Raw genomic sequence first — 22,359 nt, forward strand, 5'->3', positions numbered from 1 at the left:
CTTGATGGAAATAGGAGCCTTACGATTGATCATTAAATACCAATCTGAGCTTAGTCTGGAAAGAATCTTGCTGTTTGTAATTTGTTTTGTTGGGAACATGGCCGTGGTGGTATACGAATGTCTATTATAACACAAAGACCACCGGTGAACGACGTTACTGGTTGTGACAAGATCATCGTGATGACTGTGACTTTGTGTGACAGTTCCCACTCCGAAAGCCAGCCGAGTTCTGCCAGTGTCTTCCGCCACCACAAGCAAAAGAAAGCGCCAGTCTTAGAAACACCGCCAAAACTGAATATCTGAGTTTTTGTTCTGGGTTTATGCTACGTTTATTGGGAAGAAATGTTGCGGTGGAAAGGTGCGTGCTCGGTCGTTGATGTTCTCAAGAAAAAGCTACGACGCAATACTTTCTAGATCTATAGTCCTGAGGACTCACTGGTCAAATACGAAGTGTAATATCGATACTCTCGTCTTGTATCCGAACACTTCTTTTGCACGGTTTGTGACTACGCCGTCTGCACAGAAAACTGCCAATCAAACCGATACTTCCCACCCCCTTCCGTCGCAAACGCGAAAACAGAAGATAGACCTCAAACCTGCCCCAATAAAAGCATCTTCCTTGCCCCCGTCCTTTCATTCGACAACCAATCCAACGAAATCCACTCCTTTGCCCCACTCATCTAAACCTAAGCCTTCGCCTGTCGCCGTTAAGGCAGACACCACTCCGCCGCCTGGGGCTTCGGTTATTGAACTTGCAAAATACGATATTGCGCTTGCTACTGCCCAAGGTGTACTAGAGGCACCTCCCAAAGACGCAAGCTCGTTCAAGCGGTTTACACACCAGGCTATACAGCTTTTGGTGAGTACCCACTTTCTTTTCTGTATGCCTTGACTATGGCTTGTCCATTTGTCGTTCTCCCTTCTTTTCTCCAAATGATTCCTCCTGCTTCTATCTCTACTGCCAGTAGCTATACACGATACTCCTACCTTGTTTGCACCATTTTCTCTCATTCTTTATAACTAACGCTATCTGCTTATTCCTAGAAATTCTACTTCCGTGGTCTGAAAGCTATCAACACTCACCGCAAGCAAACAGCCGCTATCCATGCGCGTGTTCGATCCGGTGGTCCCGCTATATCTCGTGCAGAGGCACGGTTCATAAGGACGTATAAGCAAGATGCTTTGAAGTGAGTCGTGCTGTATCTTTTCTTGCACCCAAAACTTACGCCTCCCGCCTTCCCCATGTTTCTAAAGACTCGTTCCATTCACTTTTCTCCTTCTCACTCTAGAAGAGCTCATTCCCCTCGTAGCGCTATATGCTCCTCGCATGTTACCTTCAACGTGCTCCCTCCCAGCACAGCACGATCGTATCCGTGTCGCGGCAAGAGAAAGACAACTCGACGTGTGGAAGCAGGCCGGGAACGGCGAGCTCTTCATTCGCGCTATACAAAAGGCCGAAGGAAGTCAAACTGAAGTAGTATCGATTGGGCAGAACGGCATTGTAAATGCTATGTGTGGGCTTCTAGGCCTACCGCAGTGGGGCCCTTCGAGTCTTTCTATGTGGCGACTACGTCGGCATTTGCGATACCTGTCGATGGATGACGCGTTGCTCCATAAAGAAGGCCTCGGAAAAGATCTCACTATGCCAGAACTGAGCGATGCATTGTACGAACGGGGAATGTGAGTGTGCTCCATCATTTCTATTGATAACCCTCAACTCATTTGAACCGTCAGCCTTACGCAAACTCTTACTCGCGAAGACATGGAAGTCCGCTTAAAGTGGTGGTTGACCTTCTGCGAGGGTGAACATCGTGATGAGGCTACGGATGCTGTGACCAGACGAATCCTCGCTGTTGCATTAGTTGGTGCACGTCGGTCTTGGTAACCATCTGCTCTATTTTCTGCTAAAGCTATTAATACTGTGGTTGATGTGGTGGGGCCATTGGTTTTGGGGGTAATAATACTATTATAGAACTGGATGCGACCGGATTACCTGGCTCCATTTGTATCTTACAAGCATATATGTTATTTTCATCACTCCTCACCTCGTGGTATACTGTATTATCTTCCAGTTCCCAAACGGAAGAGAATGCCCTAGCGAATTACGGGAAATACTTGTACTCTTGTCTAAGCCGATGTCAAACGCACTCCTCGGAGGAGTTTTACGGCGTGCGGGCAACCTGAGTGTCATCATTCGTCAAGATCTGACCAACGCGTCACATCGTACACCTATTTACTGTACAATCGAGACGTGGCTTTTAACTACAGGCATTATTGCATGCTGGCTCGCACATATGCCAATACTTCCCAGTTTCTCCTCCTCCAAGGAGTCAACATGATGTTTTTTTGTGCTATTTTCGACACTTTCTCCAGTTGCCTTTTGCCTTCTGGTGTTCCGTTCTCTCTTTCGGTTATAACCATCGCTTCAGCAACTGCGGTTAAGGCCAGCGTCTCACGAAGGTCTGTTATCGACGTGTCTGCCGCAGCACCAGATAGTAATGCATGCGCAGAGGTTGGCATACCCGTCTGAATAGTCAGAGTAGCAAGGTCACGTCTAAGTTGGTTCCGTGCAGGTTCTATGAATAAAGATTTTTGTGCCTGTTGAAGCGCTTGCACAGTCTCACCCTATTAATTACAAAAATCGTTTGTGTAAGCACAACCGAAAAACCCGTTTCATAGGTTTGGTAAACCACGGCACATACCTGACCCAAATGGTGCCTGATAAGAAGATATCCTACGTCCCTTCGCGGGTCAAGGGTTTGCCGCTGCTCGAGGGGGAGAGCAAGAATCTCAGAAAGGGCAGCATCAACAAGCCCGTCGTCGGCCGTGAGGATGCCCATACCCGCAAGAGTGTTGATAGCCATCAAATTTTCTGGGTCTGCAGAGATACTAAAAAACACTGAATCAGACTGTTCTCTAGTATGGCAGGGGATATAAGACGCACCATTCCAGTAATAATGCTTTCGCTGACTCTTTGAATTCATCCGTTCCGATCGCCCACATCGTCTGTGCCAGCAATACGCTCACATGCCCACGCAGCAGAGCATCTTCCCCTGCTGTATCTAGGGCTCCCTGGAATGCTTCTAGTGCTTCTTGCAGCTCGCCCATTGCAAAACGTGCTAGTCCACAGCCAAACTGCGCGTGTACACGGAGAATCATCGTTTCACCTTGGCCGGCGTCGTCCTCAGGCAACAAGCCCAACGCACTCTCGAATGATTCTAGTGCCCCGCTGGCATCATGCAGCCCAAGCCTTATTCGCGCAAGGTTTGAATGTGCTATGACGAACTGCCGTTCAACAACTTGATCTTCTGATTCTTCGTAAGCCGCCTCGAGAAGGGTTATTGCGCGTCCTAGCAGGTCTGCTCCCAGTTCAAGCTGACCGAGGCGTTCACACACAAGACCAAAAAGGTGCTGTGCAGAGACGTCATCCGTGCGACGTTTGGTATATCGATCGAGAACAAAGAACACAGGAGAGAAGGTGTCATAAGAAGGGACTGAGGATGCATTATTAGTAGCTGAGAATACGCGCGTCGCATAAAGAAGATCAGCTTCAGGCTGGAAGGCATATCAGAAATTGTACAGGCATGCACAAAAAGAATGACTTACAAGGTCGGTAGTAAGAGTAACTGTATGTTCAAGTAAGGCTCGCGCATCCGTTTCATGTCCATTAGCCGTGGCTACAAGCGCCTGGCCCACCCAAGCAGTTGTGTAGTCAGGGTCTAAGGTTTGAGCTCTGTATAAAGCTTCGTTGGCCAGCTCTAGGTCATTGCGATATAAATAGAGTAAGCCAAGATTCGTCCAAGTAATAACACTCTATAGCAGTATGGTATGAGCATGACATTTATTTTTGTTTGCATCATCTGACCTTGGAATCGATTTCAAGAGACTTGATATAAGCGTGTTGTGCCGTCTTCGGTTTTGCAATGAAATTCAGAGCTCCCAGAGTATTCCAGTAAGTAGGATTTGCTGGCTCTTCTTGTAAAGCTTGCATTAGACACGTGTTTGCTTGCACGGTCACTTTTTCTTGTGCTTCAGAAGGACAATGAACCGACCAGCAATTCAAAGCGATACCTAGATCAAACCACGAGCTGCCTGCTGCAGCCCCTTCAGTCGAACCAAGGCTTAGGCGATAATCATAAGCAGCGATCGCAACTTCTAGGGCGCGTAGTCCATTAAGGGGGACGTCAAGTTCGATGGAGGCGGGGACCAGGATACCAGTAAGACGAGAACTTGTATGAGGCTTAACTGAGAGAAGAACTTCATTCAAAACATCACGGACGCTTTCCACATCCGTAAAAGATGTATGTTTGGACAGGGAAAAGATAGCATCCGCAGCAGTCTTCCAAGCTACGCTTCGGTATCCTGAACTTTCTTCTACAGCTCGTAAGGCCACCCAAATGCAAGCCACGAAGGATTCCTCAGCCCTTGATAAAAAACCGGTAGTGCGTTCTTCGCGGCCAAGATCAAGATGAGTTTGTGCAACGGCCATCAAGACTACTATTTCAGAAGGCCGTTCATCAAGAATTGACTGGAATGATAGAAGAGCATCTTGGAACTGTGCAGTCTGGCGCTGGACTTCACCAATGAGATAAGTGCATATCCAATCATCTTCTCGCAGTTCCCGTGCATGGATAAGAGCTCTAAGAGCTGCAGCATGCCGACCGGCCTTGCTATATGCTTCACCTAGGCGAACCCACGAAAGCTGGTCGTCCGGTATGGCCCTTAGAGCCACCTGGAATGCCTGAATAGCAGCAGAGTAGTTCCTACGTGCCTGGTACAATTACTGAACACAAGGAGCAACACACAAAAAAAAAGTCTCTCACCAACTCAACAGAGCCAACCGCTTTCCACGCCCATGCGTTGGTGGGAAGGTATCTACCTGCGATTACTGCATCATCTGACTTCATGCCAGCATCCAAACCACCCTCCCCTTCGATTGTTCGCCGAGCGACCACCTCAACAAGATCCCACTCCCGCTCGTCAGCAAAGCCCTCTGCAAGTCTCCTAGCAGCGTCTGCTTCACGTGGATCAAGCTCGAAGGCTTTTTGAAAACATTTTGAGGCTCGAGTAGGATCAGGAGGAGATACAAACTCAGAATAGTAAATGCCAAGGGAAGTATATGATGGAGCATAGACACTATCGCGTTTGAGAGACGTGATGAAGTATGTGTACGCTTCTTCGCGGTGGTGGTCTGACTTTTTGGTTTAACATGATCTGAATCCACGAGCAACATAGAAGAAAGGGCCTACCTCCCATGGCCCAATAACATTGTCCTATTCTCCACAAACATCGAGCCTTGTCTTGATCACGCCCTTCTAGGCTTTCGAGCGTATCGAGAACCCCTTTGAGAGAAACTGTGCTATGATCCAAATCATTCTTCCTCAAACACCAAGCATGCTCTTCCTTAGCCCGAAGTCCCTTCGCCAAGTCATCTGGACTTAGTTCGTCTGCTTTTGCAAACAGTTCACCAGCTTCATCCCATCTCTCAGCAAACTCCAATATATAACCCCTCCCCATTAAACAATCGAGATCGTTAGGATCTTGCGCAAGGACGTCATCCAGAATAGAGAGAGCACGAGAGTGATGCTTGGGTGGGAAGAGGTGCACTAGGGATGTACCTAATATTACATTAAATGCTTTCCGAACTCTGACATGATTGTGAGGTAAGGATCTCAGAACAACACTTGAAAGCTTACTGTACTAATTTCCTTCCTGTATTTGATTCATGCCTCTGGACAAGCTCCAGACCACTCTCGGCCACTCGGATTGCACTTGTATAATCGAGTTCTTGCAGATAAGTATCCGCTACTATTCGATTTGCGACGATAGAATCTGGAAGAAGTGTAAACGCATCCTGAAGAAGTCAAGTTAAGTCCACTTTCTCATCGAATGACAGGCAATGAAGGACCTACAAGAATGGTATCGTACGGATCTTCTTCACTATCGTCGCCAGTATCTTCTACTTCATCATCTTCCTCATTGGATAGATTTATTAAGTTATAGGCAAAATATCCTTCCAGTAATCGTGCTAGAGGTTTACCCGCAAATAATTGTATGTATGTTTTCAGATACTCGTAACCGTATCCCTCTGCCAGGAATATCAGCAACCTTATGTAAATTGTAAAAGAAAACGCGATAAACTTGCCCAAGGTACTGCTATCTTTCCCTTCTAGGAACAGTGACCAGGCCAATTCGTCAGGAACGCTGATAGCGACGATACCGCCTACCAAACCATCCAATTCAGCGCCTACTTCCGCTTTCTTTGCTGCTGATGCTCCTGAAAGAGAGAGCGCATAAAAGTACTGTTGCTTATGACGGATAAGCCTAGATTCGACATCGCGCCGTAGCTCATCCGGTGTGTTAGGGTGGTTGAGGACTTCGTTATACAGGGTCAACAGCTGAAAATAAGATGAGATACGGGTTCGTGAGTACCAGGCAGATGATCCTTGCTTTAGAAACCCCCCAAACTTCTCTCTCGACTTCTTTCTTCAGCTGGTCTGGAGGAGGGGCGCCTAATCGTGTGCGCCGCTTGTCAAATTCACTCTTGATTGTTGTTTCTTCCTGTTTCTCTGTCAGTGTGATAATTTCTTGTAAGGTAGGCAACGAATCAAGGAGTGCGATTTGAGTGACATGCGTCGAAGATGCGGTGGGACTGGTGGGATCAGGTGGAGGCAAAGCCGACAAAACAGGATAATACGGCGACTCAGGGAGTAGGAGTGATAGTGAACTAATGATCTGTATGATAAGATGTAAGATTTAGAACAATCACGACTGAGGGCATGTACGCATCATACCTGCTCTCGAGTACCTTGGTCGCGACACAGCTCGATGTATTTCTGTAAAGTCTCAGCGCACTTCGTGGCGTCATTACTGTATAACGGAGTGAGTACCCCATTGCTATCATTGTTTCAGTTCTCACACACCTACGCGCAAACCGGTCCATCAAATTCAGAAGGGTATCTGTTAATTTACTCCACTGCTCATGGCGTTCGTACAGTCTAGATATGCCCTAGTATGATCCGTTTGAATCATAGCAGATATTTGAATGGTATCTGGACACTGACCTGCCAGGCTAGAATCTGGTCCGAGTTCAATTCAATTGCCTTGCGATAGAACTATAACGGGAAAGGTCAGCGCCTTTACGAACTTCATCTTTATCGACCCAAGTTTACTTGCTCGCTCTTTTCATACTGGTTTAGCTCCAGTGATGCGAGACCTAAGAATACATGTCTGTGTCACAAGTATATCAGCCAATCCCAGACAACCTTCTGATGGACGTACGCATTATAATTGTCAGGTTCATAATCAAGAACCTGACTAGCAGCTTCGCGGGCTATTTCATATTGTTTCTTCCCTAAAGCTTCCCTTGCCGCCTTTAGTTTTGCTTTGGCAAACGAGGACATCACTTTGGAGCGACAACGATAAGCTTTCGAGCTCAAGCTTTCCGGTTAAAGCAGACAATATCAATATTGTACAGAAAGGTAACGTTCGACGGATGACAGTAAGACTCCAATGATGCTTAACGAAATTCCATGTAAGAACTGCCGATCTCCGACTGTCTTCCGACCTTTCATATTCACACCCCGTCCAGGTATTCCCGCTGGGTTAGTTCACCCTCTATACTTTCCAGAATACTCAACCTTTGGTGAGGCCCGTCGACGGTCTGGAAATTTGGAACCCTGTAAGCATGTGGTTGAAACCAACAGTATTATAAGACTAATCGACTCTGCAGCTACTGCGCGATACTTATGTATAAATGGGATCCTATCCACGTAACTGACGACTTGGCCTTTTGGGCCGATCGTTTCGACTCTTTCAACCAGTCATTGAAAAAGGTCCAGGGCGGCAACATGGATCAAGTGAAAGAGCAATGTAAAGCTACGGTAAGAACCCCGGACGGTGATACCGAACTTCCATTGAATCAGGAATAAGCTTTGAGCTTTGCTTCTTGTTTTATCCATGTATTTTCCTCGTTATACACATTCTACTAAATGTATAGCCGAACGACGGAGGAATGCCCAATACGCAAACACGTTCGTCCACAAATGATGACTCTGTATCCGCAATACTTGCTCGCCAACCAGGGACAGGGGACATTCTTTGATTATACAACATACTTGAACAAATGACTTCCATCTTAAGGCACGACTTGCTACTATAACTATACATTCTCGCCGGGAAATACACATGGCACCAACTGATTCGCCACAACAGTAATCTAGTCACTGATGCTATCTTCCGAATGACTCGAGGGGTTCAGATCAATTGGAGTTTGAGAGTGAGGAACGCGTCATAACCCGCTTAGGTCGGCAGTTTCTCCGCACATATTTAATTGGATGTGTTCTGGCAGACATCGGACAAGCAATACTCGATCCCGATCCTCTACTCATGTCTCAACCAATTATACTATACGATATCCCAAATCAAGTGGCCGGAAAACCATTGTCTGGCAACACATTGAAAGCAAGGTAAGTAACGCAAGCAACATCACCATTTTACCCACCGAGTACAGATGACTTACATTCGCTGTTGCAGGTACACACTTGCCTACAAAGGCTTGGCCTTCAAAACCGTCTGGATTGAATTACCTGACATCGCGAAGCGGATGAAAGCCATCGACGCAAAGCCTACTGGGCATAAGCCTGACGGAAGCGATTCGTATACCCTCCCCGTCATCCAGGACCCTTCTACAGGTGTTGTTGTCTCCGATTCTTTCGCTATCGCAGAATATCTCGAGAAGACCTATCCGTCCAAACCCACATTGTTTCCTCACGATAGCGTGGCTCTTATCAGCGTCTTTGACTCTGCCCTCATGAAATCTCTGGTCCCGATGTTACAGATAATAGCTGTTATTGTCTCCGCGAAGTTAAACCCCATAAGTGCAGAACATTTCAAGAAAGATACTGCGAAGAGACTCGGTGCCAAGTGGGAGGATATTTCGCCCGAAGGTCCACGACGCGAACAGGATTGGAAAAACGTAAAGGAGGTTCTTGGGATCATTGATGGATGGTATTCGAAGAGCGATGGTAAACATATAATGAGAGATACATTTTCTTATGCAGATATCATCGTGGGTGCGTGGGTGAGGTGCTTCAATGGGGTGTTCGAAGGGGAAAAATGGGAGGAAATGAGGTCTTGGCATGATGGACGCTGGGGCAAAATAGCTGAGGAGACTAACAAGTATCTCAATCAATCTGGACTAGTGAATGAAAAAAGAGTTCTGTGATTAACCAATGAATCTACCTCACCTCTGCGCCACGGTGTCGAGACATTTTACAATAACCCAATGTCACGGGTGTAAATGTTGTACCGATCAGTTGGTAGATTAGGTGCTACACCAACCTTCATTATACCATCCTGATTTCTCAGCACCTATCGTTCAGGGTGACAGTGTAAAGTGAACATATTAGGAGACGAAACCGAGCAAAAGATAGTCTAAGTATGTGAAGCCATTGACAACAAGGAATGATTTCTTGAATTTCGTCTGGCACATCCGAAATAACGAACCAGCGTGACTGTTGGCGTCATTCCAACTCAAGCCCTTGGGTGCGTGCACTATCAGCCTTGAAGAGAATAGTCCCAAGTTAATGCCATACATGCGAAGTTTTACGACCAGTATAATAACTAATACTGACAGTATAAGTTGTGAGGAGAACGCAATGACTAAGCAAGACCGTGGCAGCACTGCTTTTACCGTGACTGTTATAGTCAACAAGTACTCGATAGTCTAGCAATCCGGAAGACATTCGTATGCTCAATACCATGATTCCTAGGCATTATATGCCCATGGTACCTACAGCTTTCTTTTTACAAGTAAAGGGAATGGGTCGTCCCCGCGGCTTTGAGATGCTTCCAGATTTCTTCAACCTCGCCGAACAACGTATCCTACTGGCCGCTGCTTTGCAAAAACTCAACTCAAGTGAGAGCCGACACGTTCGAAAGCGCCAGAAAGCCTTCGAAAAGCAGAGAAAGCCTTTGGGGGAAGCATCATCCATACAGGATATGTTTCTACCCGATGACCATTACACTTTCGAGCAGGTCCGTCCGCACGTATTCAGATTGCGTATTCGCACTAACGGTTTGATAGGGACATTATGACAATGTCATTCATGGTTATCGTGAAATGCATGTCTCGTCCTGGCCCGTCGAAGAAAATCTCGGTCTCTCTTTGATATTCGATCGACTACAGGAAATATATCCGAGCCAAGACACTCAGACACATTTGCTACATCTTTCGTCCACCGGAAAGATCCTACCCCATGTAGATAATGTCGAAGCCAGTGGATCCTGGATCCTTGGGATCAGTTTGGGAGCTGAGAGAATTATGCATATGGAGTCGACAGAAGATCCGCAAGATACGTTTGACACTTTGTTGCCATCCGGTTCCGTTTATATACAGAGGTTCGTTTCGTCTCTGTTTGCTGCGCTTTCTTCGCGCTCTAACTATACATACGTTGGTTTGGGCTGCAGAGATGCTGTACGTTTCGGATATAAGCACTCCATCCTGTTCAAGGGCGAGTTTCGTGGACTTAACGTCGGAGGCGGCCAGCGCTTGAGCATGATGGTTAGAGTAAGTTGCTCTCGTATATTTATATTTAATGTAGATCTATCTCCTCACCTTCGATAATCAGGATCGTAAACCGCCAATAGCGTTGTAAAGAATACAAATACCAGCAGGGGTGTGTGTCAGCAAAGGAGTCTTGATCTCAGCCATTGAGCATCAACGTCCTAGTCCATTCAGGAGCTCGAAATAGCATCCTCAAGGTGGCAGTGATGTCTCCCAACAATTATTTTCCTTCCCAAGTAAGGGCAAGCCAGCGCAAAGCAATGTCAGACTCTCCCTTCCACTCGTTCAGTGATTCTTCAACCAACTTCGTTCCTGCAGCCGAGTGGGTGCCAGTCATAATAATCATCGTGATCTTCAAGTTCCAGATGTGTCTGGACGTGTAGTAACGTCAATTCTAGATAGGAATCTACCGGGCCGTCCAAGCTAAGAGCATCTTCATGTTTCTTGAGGTTCCGATGAAGGTCAAAAAGGGGGAAATGTCCTGTTTTCCAGTCTCTTCCCGCCTTGACTGGACAGCAGCGCCATCCAGCACCTTTGGAAAGCATCTCTGCCGCCTTGACGGTAAAGTTTCTCGCGCTCATCCTTCAGGGATTCTAAATCCGGGAGAATGACAGACAGCAGCCACCCCCTGTCGGGTCAAACGGAATAATATAGCTTGCGTCGAGAATTAATATCATGATATTGAAGCATTTCAACTATTACGATGCAAATCACATCATCACCCCCGAGTAGCTAAATTTTTGCGCCAAGTCAACGCGAGCCAGCGCAGAGCACCATCAGGATCCTCTACCCACTCGCTCATAAGCTCTTCCACTAATTTTGTTCCTGCAGTAGACAAATCGATTTCCCGACGATGCGCCTGCAGCACTGCGACCGCTGTTTCCAAGCACAATGTCCGATCCATAGTGCCTAATTCACTTGGACAGAGTGGAGGTTGCGATAACGTGCGACAAGCGAGGATAAAGTCTTCGATATGCATCTTGTTGTCGGTCGTGCACACCAGATAATCAGCATATCTGTGAGGAAAACCGGCGTGGTACCATTTGTTCTGTGATACATAGTTCACTAGGGAGGCGAGGCTTTCCGCATATTGATATCCTGGTCTTGACGCTGTGGAACTTGCCATAGTATGATGTAACAGTACGAGCTGAAGAAACTCAGCACTGAACGGTAATCAATCAAAAGCTTCACATACCTTCAGGCTTAAAATGAGCTGCCAATAGATCGCTCCACCGTTAGCTTTCTCTTGTGATTGTTGGCGTTCGTGGCCCTCTGCGATCTCCAATAAATATGCCAAAAGTCTATCAGTTCTCGTGTCGATATATCCCATTGCGTGATACTGGACTGTATGTTGGACAGTAAAGAAAGGATATTGATCCAAGCCATGCACCTGCACAATCGTGTTCTCAGGTGAGAGTAATATACCTCCAATACGCATGAGACAAGACAAGTGCCTTTCGGCGAGGGCTGCAGGCATAAAAGGATCCCGCATACAATTCAAGAGAACCGACAGCGTTCTCAAAGCTGTGTCTGAGCTATCATACGTTGTCAGAGATATAAGCGTCTTGCCGTATGGCTGATGCTCCCAGCCTTTTGGATGATTCGCAGCCATGAGTCGATGTAGTTTTAGGGAAGTTTCTCTCTCTAAGAAGGCAAGGGCATGACGTGACAAGACTTGCAATATCTTTCCCTCACCGTCGTCGTGAGGTGAACTGAGATGGAATGCAAACTTCTCATAGATGGAAGTGAACTCCATTCCCTCTCCCCAGGAAGCTGTTATAGACTCCTCGAGATCACCTGATCCATGTTCACGAACTACAGCTGTCTTGAGCCATCTCGTCCTCACATCGATATGGCCTTCTAGGATGGGTTTCACGACATATCTGGCAAAGAACTGCTTGACAGATGACTTGAAATTGAAACCGCATTTAAGGAGAGCTTCTGCTACAGGTCGTATTTCAACGTTTTGTGGCATTGGTCCATCTCCGCGTCGTGCTGCAGCCCAGTCCTCTTCAGAAACCGAGACCGCTTCATTGAGGCGCTGGGCTATTTCTATGAATGGCGCTAGCAAGTTTTGGACGTCTTGAGATACATCCCGGTTGCCGGATAACACAAATGAGGTGGTAGCAGATTCTATGAACGCATCCACCAGATACGAAATAATGGCAGGAGGAGTCTCCAAAAGTTCGGCTTGGGAAAGGTCGTTGATAAGTTGGTAGTCGAGCGCCCCGGTTCTGAATGATGGCACCAATAGCTGAAGAAGCATCTTCTGAGTAGACATCTTGATCGCAGGTCCTGAAGATGCACCATCAGATTGCTGGCCAACGACGCTTTGTGTCTGGGATTTCTGGTGAGCACGTCGATCCTTGTTGAACTCGAAAAGTTGATAGGTATACTCTCTAGCCTGTGGGGGCCTGAAAGACGCAATCATACCACTGGTAACAACTTGACGGTGCCAGCTTGAAGCATCCGTATCCTCCAGGATACTGAAAGCCTGTTTTCGCTGCAAATTAGGCATCGAAAGGCGGCGGATGGCTGACATGATAGACATCACCACGCGCCGGTTATTTGGGTTCATGGGAGAAGAGAAGATGGTTTCAAGAAGTTGGTCGATTTCTGAGGGAGAGACCATGGGTAGTAGGGAATCAAGTAGTGAAGATGGATCGAGTAAGCCATAGTTATAATGGTAACTTGCATTTGCACGTTTATATAGCTCCATGAATGATGGTGTCATTCGAACGTATTTCAGTGCATAACCCACTGGCCCTTTAGGTAAAGCATCATTATTGCTACGGGGGATGTCCAACATCGTAAAGATCCACGCGAAAGTGAAAACGCTGAGTTGGTGGATAAATTTGAGTGAGACACCACGGATCGAACGAGGCCCCGACCTACGCCGGAAGGCAAGTAAAATATTGATCAATTCAGCATCTTCTATGTCTGAAACTCTCAACGCTAAAAGCAAGTCGGATGCAGCTGTCTGGAAATCGACGCGAGGACGTATTAGGGATACGGGATCGAAATCGAAATCGAATTTTTCTGTATTTTGAGGCGGGTAATCAGGTAGAAAAGTTTGCAAATAGCCGCAAAGCTCCCCGTTTTGCCATACTAATCCTTGGACGGTAGTTGACCTCAAGACTTGCATCACCAAGCAATCTCCATGGTCCATTGTTTGACAGGTCTGTAAAAGTGCACGAATTTTTGATACCTTATGTTGGCCCTTCTTAGAAAACGTAAGGTATGTCTCCAAAGCTTCTCCGAATTGCAGTGGATGCCAGTCATAGCAATCTTCGTGGTCTTCCAGATGTGTCTGGCTACCTAGCAGTACCGCTTCAAGGTAGGAGCCCAAGGGACCAGTCAGATCGAGATGAGCTTCGTGCTTCTGGGAGTTCCCGCGGAGGCAAAGTCTGAAAGGGAGGAAGTACCTAATGGATGCTACCTTGAGGTCATTTCGCCTCGACTCGATTGTAGCAGCATCCAACTTTTTTGGAAAGCCAGCTCGACCTTCTTTATAAAGCCTCTCGCGTTCTTCTCCTAGGGATTCTAAAAAGGGGAGAACTGCAGGCAGGACCCTTACATCTACCACGAGTTCGGCAAGATAGTCAAAGAACGAAACCAAACATGGAACGTTGTTGACGGAGTCAAAGCCAAGCAACTCTGGATAATCAAAGACTTTCATTCGCTCCCACTGCACCCACAAACCAATAAGTGGATCCAATAAAAGCCCACGCAACTCCCTAAGATCGTCAGCCAAGACGGGAAAAATTGCGTTAATCATGTCTAATAATAATACACAACTTCAGTTACTTTGTTTGAAAACATCGAGTTCCGTTTACTCACCTACTCGGCTCTGAATTAAGTAGCGGAACATGTCGCCCATCATGTCGTAATGTCGAACTATGGAGACCGCGTGATCAGGCTCGTTAACCCACACCCGGAGCAGATCTATCATGCATCGAATAGTTACATTGGTCTTTTGGCACCAATCAGCCAGTAGCCGTAGATCGAAAGCAACCTTGGTTCGGTGGCTAACATATAGCCCCAGTGGACCTGATAAAAAGCATAGCATGCTATCTTGATCGATATGACTAACTATCCATTCGAACAACTGAGGAGAAACTTGTACGTCTTTCCCGAAACGTTTGACCGCCCAAGATAGGGTATCAACGAAAAGCGATGGAGACCGAGATAGAATACACAGCGTGAGAGCGGCATTAACATTTGCAGGTCGTGAGTCGCGACTGCGAGACGCGTTTTGCTTGTATTCTTCGATATCATTCAAACATCTTGAATCCTCCTGGTCTAACTTGAATTTATACAGAATGGTGCGAGCACTCCCGATTTGCATCGCATGAAGTCCAGCCGGTATAGCATCAGCAGTACGCAGATATACCCAAAGCGTATTCAGTGCACAAGTAGCTGGAGTACTTGTTCCAGGGTCGGTGACGAAGTCATTAGGCCAACACGCAGTTCCTACATCTAGTAAGATACGAATATGATCTGGGTGGATCAGGGAAAGAATGTAAGCTGAACATTGTGGAAATGATTTGAGTACGGAAGGAGCATGATGTAGGTCTTCTCCTGTCTTGGCAATGTGCAAATAATTCAAGAATGGGAAGCGGGCTGGACGTGGTAAACGCCTTAAGGCCTTGATAATGAGTGTATCCGGATACGATAGGCTGCTGGCGAGGTATTTCAGCTGTTTGAAAATAGTCAGCAACAGTCCCGTAGCTGACTGCGATCCGGATAAGAGTAATGCGTCCTTTGCTGATAACAGCGACCACTCTCCATCGGCCTTTCCAAATTGATCAACTGCGACGTCTAGCAATGGTTTAACAACCTCATAAGCCCATTCCAGTTGACCATATGCCTTCCCAACCCTGGTCAAAATATCACACTGAACGAGGGAAACGCGTATGATAGTCGCTGATTCTTTTTCTCTGCCAATGACGTAGCCCATATGCTTAGCTAGGTCTGCTAAAGGCATACGATTTGAGCAAAGTGTTTCATCTTTACTTTCCGACTTTTCCTCAACAAACGTCACGTAATGAGAGACGAATTGGGTGAAGAACAACTTGCCCCTTGGCTCTGTGTATCTAATGACGATGCCCATCGTAGAGGACAAGTCCTTGAGCGAATGGACTTTGAAATCCAAGGTGATACTGGATGCATCAACGTTGTGAAGTAACAAATCGGCCACTAATTCTGGGCGTCTTCTCGCAAGTCGCGGCCAAGTATTTTGATCAAACCAGTCTGCGGCGCAGTGTTTTACAATGGAAAACAGAACCGATGGTGACGCAGCCGTGAAAAGAGATAAGAGCGCACATTTCGCATATCGTGCGATAGGAGTAGGCAAGCCATCTGTAACAAATGGAAAGATGGCTTTAAGGATGCCGTCGATGAGATGAAAATGCTGTGGGCTCTGTGACGATGCACTGGCAAGAAGGCGAAACAGGCGAGATGCGATGTATCGTGGAAGATCTGTGTTGATAAGATGGACCATTCCTTCTACATCGTTTCCTCCAAAAACAGCCTCCAACGCACGATGATCCTTTTCCCAAGCCGAAACGAGCGTAGATATTCCACTCTGAAGAATAGCTTTATGATCATATGTTTTGATGGCATACAACGACCAATCGACTGACTTGGAGATCCGTAGTAGGAGACCATAGTCATAGGGTGTAATCTCAAGACTGGAGAGTTTGGAATCGAGCTCAGATCTGAGCGCTGCTTGTTCATCTGACGACAGTCTTAGCCAAAATGCGGCTATTGTCTGCTTTCGTAGGGGTAGTGGAAAGTCATAGACATCTTCAAAAAGTTGAGAAAAGGGTGTCTTCATGATGTATCAGATATAACAGAATAGTAAAACCTAGCTTTAAAAATCGTCAATAACGAAAAGGACCACTAGTACTGACAACACTACTTGCCTGGGCCACTTGGAAGTTGTGGTTGGGACAAAAGCAAGTGAGGGCAGCTCCAACATTCTTATAAGCTTCGTGGTGGATGACATCAATGGCCACATGATATAGCCCCAACACGATGCATGAGGCTGCATTCTGAGTGTACACCGTGATGATAAACTGATCATGAGCGTAGCGCCCAAGACGCCACGCGCGATGATCGCAGTACGTATTCTAAGCAGCCACTTTCTTGTCTGACCACCATGGCAAGTCTCCGCTCAACATATGTGACAGAAAACACAACACTAATATTCCCCTCAAAAAGCTTATATTCTCCGTATTCAAAACGCTCACCGACCAGCGAGTCACCGTCGAGCTCAAGAATGATCTTTGCATCACAGGTGTCTTGAAATCCGTTGATCAGTGCGTTTAAAAATGAAGTTACTTGCGCGCATTGTGAAATGTCGAGCAGAGGAATGAATTAGGTTCTTGAACATCCGTTTGGACGCGATCAAGGTCTTGGATGAGGCTAGGCATCCACACATGGTATGTTTTTATCGCACACACGCATGCAGGTTAATCTTCATTGCGTTCCTTTAGATGGCCATCAAGAACTGCTTTATTCGGGGATCTGTCGTCAGATACGTCCAACTTCCCGCTGAACACGTTGATACACAATTATTGGAAGATGCTACACGAAGAGGTCACCTTCATTACTCTTATATCAACGTTTTACCTGCTGAACGCCTATTTTGTCTATAGAAGCCGCAAATCAAGCCAAGCGTTGATGAGACTGGTTGTTTTCTGATTTCAGGTTATTACTGCGAGTTAAAATGTGAAACAGGCACTGGCTGGCATTGCTAGTGTTATGTTATGCTCCTTCAAGCTTCAAGACCCATAAACGTGCACTAGTATTCATGTAGGATAGCGTCTACTCGAATTAATGTCATATCTGTACAGTATACTGCTCGCCCAGTTGTGATTATCCCATCAAATAAACTTTCAAACACACGGAAATTGACCTTTTTTCCACAATTATTCACTTTTGCAATCGGTGTCGGCACCGACACCTGTTCAAAATTTATCAAACACGCGATTGGGTACTCTCGGGTTCAAGCCGGAATTCCTCGACGTAGTGGACCGAACTGGCAACAACCAAGGGCGTGTACTGTAAGAGGTCAGATAGAGCACTACTCCCAGCGTCGATGCGACAATTGCGAAACACAACTTGCTCGAAGGGGCACGAAGAACGGCGAATAAGAGATAAAAGCTGTGGAAAGAGATCCCACATCTCTATATTCACGGGGAAAAATGAGCTTTCTCCCATCGATATAGTCAGATGGCACAAGGACGGCAGTATCAGCTTTGTGAAGAGTGAAGCACACTCGATAAGTTCGGTCTGGGGAGAACGAGGCCCGTCAGAAGATATGTCCAAGGTCTCCAGTCTTTCGAGTACGAAAGGGTCAACGTGGATAAAGTCCGACGGCATCGTGATATATGAAGGGTTTGAGTACGACTTCATAGTTAAGTGACGAAGAGCTGGGCATTGAGCCAGTATCTGAAGAGTGATATCTGATTGTGCCTGAGGCATTAATGTGAGGTGTGTCAATTGAGGGAAGAGCGGCAGAGAGCTGGTTGCAAACTGTGACAGGCCAACGATGAACGAGCCAGGACGATCCACCGTGAGATTCAGGATGAGCGATTGTAGCATGGGAAGGGAATTCGAGTAGCGGAGGAGGCTCGACAAATAGTCCCATTGGCCTGTCAAGGAAAGGTGACCGAGGTGCGATTCGTGGGACATCAATAATGACATCAACGGAGACGCATAGCCAATGGCATGACCTGATTTGCTATAACTGTGTATCTTGACCGTCAATGGCCGGTTTTTGGAGCGATTCAACCATGCTTGGGTCATAGAGATCTCGAGCGCCGATATCCAGTATCCTGGATCCTCCAATGCGACACCTGCCCAAAGCTCAGAGGTAGCATACGAAATCGCCCTCCACCTGCGGCAGACTTGTCCAAGAAGCAGGGGTGCTGTACGAGCGTTGGGTCTGATGGATCGGTCCTCGGGGAGACAGTGTTTGAATATTTCTTGGAGTAACTCGACAGGGTACGTACGCAGAGGGTGAATTTTGGCCTTACGAACGAAGATGTTGTTCTGTAGATGACTCCTCCTTTCGTCGAACCGTGCTATAAGAGTCTGGATCCGAGACATCTCTGCGTTCAACAACTCAACACCACTGTTTAAACGCTCAAGTTCATCGATATCTCGATGAAGCATGTGTCGCGTATGGGAGACGTTGACCTCGTCGAAAAGTGCCGTGTCATCGGTCGTTAAACTTGAATGCATTGGGAAGTTGGTTGGACGGAGTAAGTCGAATATGCTTGGGTAGCACTCGGCTGGAAAGGGCTCGCATATGTCCAAGATAGACATGCAGATAGGGAAACGAATCACTTGATGGGAAGTGAGCGGTATTTCTTTCAAAATGAAACCACGGATACAAGTCAGTGAAGCGGACTTACCGACGAGTAGAACAGTATATTCTTGAGCTTGAAAGGTAGTTACAAGTGAACAGATAGACAGACAAATAACAAGTATTTATACATGCAAGGCAGGATGCATCGTGGGCTGATTGCCCGACGCTAGGTCTTCACGCGTTGATTATTGAGTAAGTTTCATAATGCCGGTAGTGCTAACATGCACGAACGTACGTCAATCAAGCCTCATTATCTCTTGGCCCGCGAAAAAAGAATCAAGAAAGCGCGAAGGAGCTAAGTTAGACACATATTGCAGCAACGCCGAGGGTTCCGGTCCCGACTTCGGGTTGTTGTTTGACGAGAGCCAGAGCTGTTGTTGACTGCAGAATCCGCAAGAATATCAGGTAACATACCTATATGACACTGTCAAAGCTAAAGCAAAGAGAGAGATTGGTTTTTGCTGGAACGCAGTAAGTTGATATAGAAAGGTTATAACTTGAAAGGCCGTGGGAGCAGTGCGGGGGTATGCCAAGGATGCTACTGCTATAGAATCCGAACGCCAATTAGCCTAATTAGGCGCCTCAAGGGAGTTTATTGACTTCGAGTCATACAGACTCACAAAACATTACTATGACTCGGATTGCAAGCTTATCATCAATAGTTTTTCACTGTTCTCCCTTACAGCTATCTTATCTGCTCTGTTACATCTCCTTGAGCGACACTTGCTATTGACATACACATGCAACTGGACTCTGATGCCGTTCCCTATGACGTGAACTTTTGTTTCCCAGTACATGACCTCGAGAATGACAGGGTCAGGTTAACCCCCTTCGTTGTAAGTTGCTTTGCGCATCGTAGCCATTATTTACTGACCTCTTCGGGCGATCTGTATGGCATGTGGTTGCAATAATCCACCCTCATGATAGCCTTCCCTATACGCCGAAAGTTTCGTTGCAGCATCGTTGCCCTATCCAGAGTTATTCAAATACGTTCCATTTGGACCTTTTGCTTCCGCGAAAGAACTTGTAAACGACTTCATCGAGCCACGCATTCACCACAACCCGACTTTCATTCTCTTTGCAGTCATCAGTAAAGCGAGCAGCCCTGGCGACAATGACGGGAAGGATGAGCTTGCTGGAATCATTGGCCTTCTCAATACATCAACAAAATACCTCAGCACGGAGATTGGCTTCGTCGTCACGCTGCCGCAGTTTCAGCGCACGCATGTCACGTCGAATGCAGTGGGACTGCTTATGTTTTATGCTCTAGATTTGCCAAGCGAGAGTGGATTAGGTCTTCGTAGGCTTCAATGGCAGGCCAATGAGTTGAATGCTGCTTCCATACGAGTTGCAGAGAAAATGGGGTTCAAAAAAGAAGCTGTTATCAGATGGGATAGAGCCGTACCTAGAGGGAGGGGGAAGGTATCCAATGGGCAGGAAATAAGGGAGGGCGATCCATTGACTGGCATGCTTGGCAGAAACACGGTAGTTCTCGCCATTTGCTGGGACGACTGGTTGACAGAACGCGAAAAGGTCAATGATCGGGTGCAAAGATAGTTAAATTTGATGATATTCTCCACACGATGTGTTTCTAAACCATGTCGATAACACGGTGATGATTGTGATCTTTCTCCTTGTGTTTACAAAGCTACTTTGTCTGCTGTTGATGACTAGAAATTCACCCCAGCAGAATCGACGAATTGGGGCGGAATAGTATAACCCAAGGGTGACAATGCGGGTGTGATAGCGCGTCTCATCCTTGGCCCTCCAGCCCCGTCTACACCCGCCTTCTTACCTTCTTCGCTGTTCTGCTTCAGTACCTGGGTTGAAAGTGCATCCACCTGCTGGAAGAAGATATCCTCTGCAGGCATTTTTGTTTCGCCATTATTGAGTGATTCGTCATGCGCAAGGCGGAGGAGATAGGAAACAAAACTACAGAAAACATGTCAGGGGCTGAACGCACAGTGAAATATCTGATACGTACAGCTCTTTCAGAAACGCAAAAGACCATCCCTCTGTCTTTTCCGACACTTTCCGCGCCACCTCTTCGTCATTTGTAAGTATACTATCCTTGGCAACACCACTCTCTTGGCGTGCTCGGATTTTCGAGAGCCATTTAAGTGCAAAGTCTCTGCGCAAGGTTGCGTTTGGGAGATCAAACGTGTATTTTACGTCGAAGCGAGAAGGGCGGTTGATGATAGCGTCATCTATGTCTTCTGGATGGTTAGTAGTGGCGATGGTGAGGATACCATTGTTGAGTGCCTAAGATTAAAAAATGTACATTAACTCATGAGCATTGAGTCTATGGAATTTGATACACACCAATCCATCCATTTCGTTCAGGAAGTATGATCGGACTTGTGGCGTGATCATAGTGTCCAGATCCTGGCGCATGGCTTGAGTAAGAACTCCCCTTGTAAGAAGGAAAAAATAAAAATACCTCAAGTACAAGAATGCAAGGTGAGTGACGTCTGGCGTGTCCAAATATAGCACGGATGCTATTTTCGGGTCCTTGGAATCAAATGTATTCGAGCTGATTTAAAGGACAGCGTCAGAATGAATGACTTGACTTACGAAGCCAGCTGTGAATGACTTCACGTAAAGCGTAGTTTGCTGAGACTCGCTGAGGAGCGCCTTGATGGTTTCTGTCTTCCCATTACCAGGAGGTCCTAGAGACGATTCATCAGTTAGTTAATATAAAATGCGGCCACTCCATACGTACCCAAAAGCAAAATCCCGCGCTTCCACGCGATGTCCAAGGAGTCGTAAATTTCCTTGTTAGCGAAGAATGTCTTTGTATCCCTTCTGAGACCCTCCCTGAACGAGTTTTCCAGCACAATGTTTTCCCAGTTCGACAATTGTATCGACTGGTACAGTGGCGCATTCTTCTCCCAGCCCCCGTTTTGAAACACCCATATTTCATCCTTGAGACTACCAGCCCACATATAAACTGCGCGTAAAAGAGCCCTTCCAGCTCCGTCGTCTGCAGCGTTAAACACAAAATCGAAGAACTGCCATATTGTGCGATCTTTAGTAAAGGTAACCTTATACACAGTGAAGTCCGTTCCATTGTACGTGAATTTGATGGCGCCACAATAGATCTGGGAGTTTAGTCCTTGGCCCAAGACATCCCATTCAAAGAAGCTGTGGGTAGGTTCGTCGTGAGCAACCTCAACATGTATGGCAACAGATTTCAAATAAGCTGCCAGAAGCAAGTCACCACGGCCCACGTGAGCGACATGCTGTGAGTTGGGAAAGACATCCTTGAGACATTTCAAGAGTTTGAGCTTTTCGTTCGTGGCCGGAGCGGCGAATGCTGAGTCGAGTGTTTCTTTGAAGGACATAGTGGTTGAATGGGGCGATGGAAGTGCACCCCTCAACCTTAACGTAGTTTAAGGAAAGCGGGTCCGTG

The 22,359-nt window shown here is 46.7% G+C and overlaps 9 protein-coding genes across 9 annotated transcripts; 5 read left to right on the plus strand and 4 right to left on the minus strand.

The window, feature by feature from the left end:
• Positions 1-244: 244 nt before the first annotated feature.
• On the plus strand, positions 245-2,064 carry SERLADRAFT_464816 (uncharacterized protein; the record flags this gene model as incomplete). The annotated part of the gene is made up of 5 exons (XM_007317179.1): positions 245-358; positions 415-859; positions 1,045-1,187; positions 1,255-1,680; positions 1,735-2,064. The coding sequence occupies 5 exons, from the start codon at positions 321-323 to the stop codon at positions 1,883-1,885; spliced, it is 1,203 nt and encodes a 400-aa protein (XP_007317241.1).
• Positions 2,065-2,160: 96 nt separating this feature from the next.
• SERLADRAFT_448135 (superkiller protein 3) lies at positions 2,161-7,403 on the minus strand (the record flags this gene model as incomplete). The annotated part of the gene is made up of 15 exons (XM_007317180.1): positions 2,161-2,625; positions 2,703-2,889; positions 2,945-3,494; positions 3,603-3,813; positions 3,866-4,771; positions 4,824-5,191; positions 5,310-5,647; positions 5,697-5,854; positions 5,913-6,398; positions 6,451-6,735; positions 6,795-6,870; positions 6,924-7,009; positions 7,065-7,115; positions 7,173-7,230; positions 7,282-7,403. The coding sequence occupies 15 exons, from the start codon at positions 7,401-7,403 to the stop codon at positions 2,272-2,274; spliced, it is 4,236 nt and encodes a 1,411-aa protein (XP_007317242.1).
• Positions 7,404-8,355: 952 nt separating this feature from the next.
• Positions 8,356-9,226, plus strand: SERLADRAFT_360978 (uncharacterized protein; the record flags this gene model as incomplete). Its single annotated transcript, XM_007317181.1, has 2 exons — positions 8,356-8,468; positions 8,536-9,226. The coding sequence occupies 2 exons, from the start codon at positions 8,389-8,391 to the stop codon at positions 9,224-9,226; spliced, it is 771 nt and encodes a 256-aa protein (XP_007317243.1).
• Positions 9,227-9,732: 506 nt separating this feature from the next.
• SERLADRAFT_464825 (uncharacterized protein) lies at positions 9,733-10,663 on the plus strand (the record flags this gene model as incomplete). Its single annotated transcript, XM_007317182.1, has 4 exons — positions 9,733-10,038; positions 10,088-10,401; positions 10,471-10,570; positions 10,632-10,663. The coding sequence occupies 4 exons, from the start codon at positions 9,751-9,753 to the stop codon at positions 10,656-10,658; spliced, it is 729 nt and encodes a 242-aa protein (XP_007317244.1).
• A 165-nt stretch (positions 10,664-10,828) lies between these two features.
• Positions 10,829-12,385, minus strand: SERLADRAFT_464830 (uncharacterized protein; the record flags this gene model as incomplete). Its single annotated transcript, XM_007317183.1, has 2 exons — positions 10,829-11,714; positions 11,763-12,385. 2 exons carry the CDS (start codon positions 12,321-12,323, stop codon positions 11,286-11,288), a joined length of 990 nt encoding a protein of 329 aa, XP_007317245.1.
• A 4,318-nt stretch (positions 12,386-16,703) lies between these two features.
• Positions 16,704-17,697, plus strand: SERLADRAFT_464832 (uncharacterized protein; the record flags this gene model as incomplete). The annotated part of the gene is made up of 5 exons (XM_007317184.1): positions 16,704-16,733; positions 16,793-16,890; positions 16,953-17,013; positions 17,068-17,170; positions 17,230-17,697. The coding sequence occupies 5 exons, from the start codon at positions 16,731-16,733 to the stop codon at positions 17,253-17,255; spliced, it is 291 nt and encodes a 96-aa protein (XP_007317246.1).
• A 381-nt stretch (positions 17,698-18,078) lies between these two features.
• SERLADRAFT_464834 (uncharacterized protein) lies at positions 18,079-19,078 on the minus strand (the record flags this gene model as incomplete). The annotated part of the gene is made up of 1 exon (XM_007317185.1): positions 18,079-19,078. A coding segment is annotated over one exon (825 nt), but the record flags the coding sequence as incomplete, so codon positions are not given.
• Positions 19,079-19,580: 502 nt separating this feature from the next.
• SERLADRAFT_464835 (uncharacterized protein) lies at positions 19,581-20,573 on the plus strand (the record flags this gene model as incomplete). The annotated part of the gene is made up of 3 exons (XM_007317186.1): positions 19,581-19,783; positions 19,875-20,123; positions 20,157-20,573. The coding sequence occupies 3 exons, from the start codon at positions 19,688-19,690 to the stop codon at positions 20,502-20,504; spliced, it is 693 nt and encodes a 230-aa protein (XP_007317248.1).
• A 44-nt stretch (positions 20,574-20,617) lies between these two features.
• On the minus strand, positions 20,618-22,291 carry SERLADRAFT_348624 (uncharacterized protein; the record flags this gene model as incomplete). The annotated part of the gene is made up of 6 exons (XM_007317187.1): positions 20,618-20,879; positions 20,932-21,209; positions 21,270-21,332; positions 21,388-21,458; positions 21,518-21,616; positions 21,670-22,291. 6 exons carry the CDS (start codon positions 22,289-22,291, stop codon positions 20,618-20,620), a joined length of 1,395 nt encoding a protein of 464 aa, XP_007317249.1.
• Positions 22,292-22,359: the final 68 nt, after the last annotated feature.

The sequence above is a fragment of the Serpula lacrymans genome (genome assembly GCF_000218685.1).
Source record: "Serpula lacrymans var. lacrymans S7.9 unplaced genomic scaffold SERLAscaffold_6, whole genome shotgun sequence".
In the NCBI taxonomy this organism is placed as follows: Eukaryota; Fungi; Basidiomycota; class Agaricomycetes; order Boletales; family Serpulaceae; genus Serpula; species Serpula lacrymans.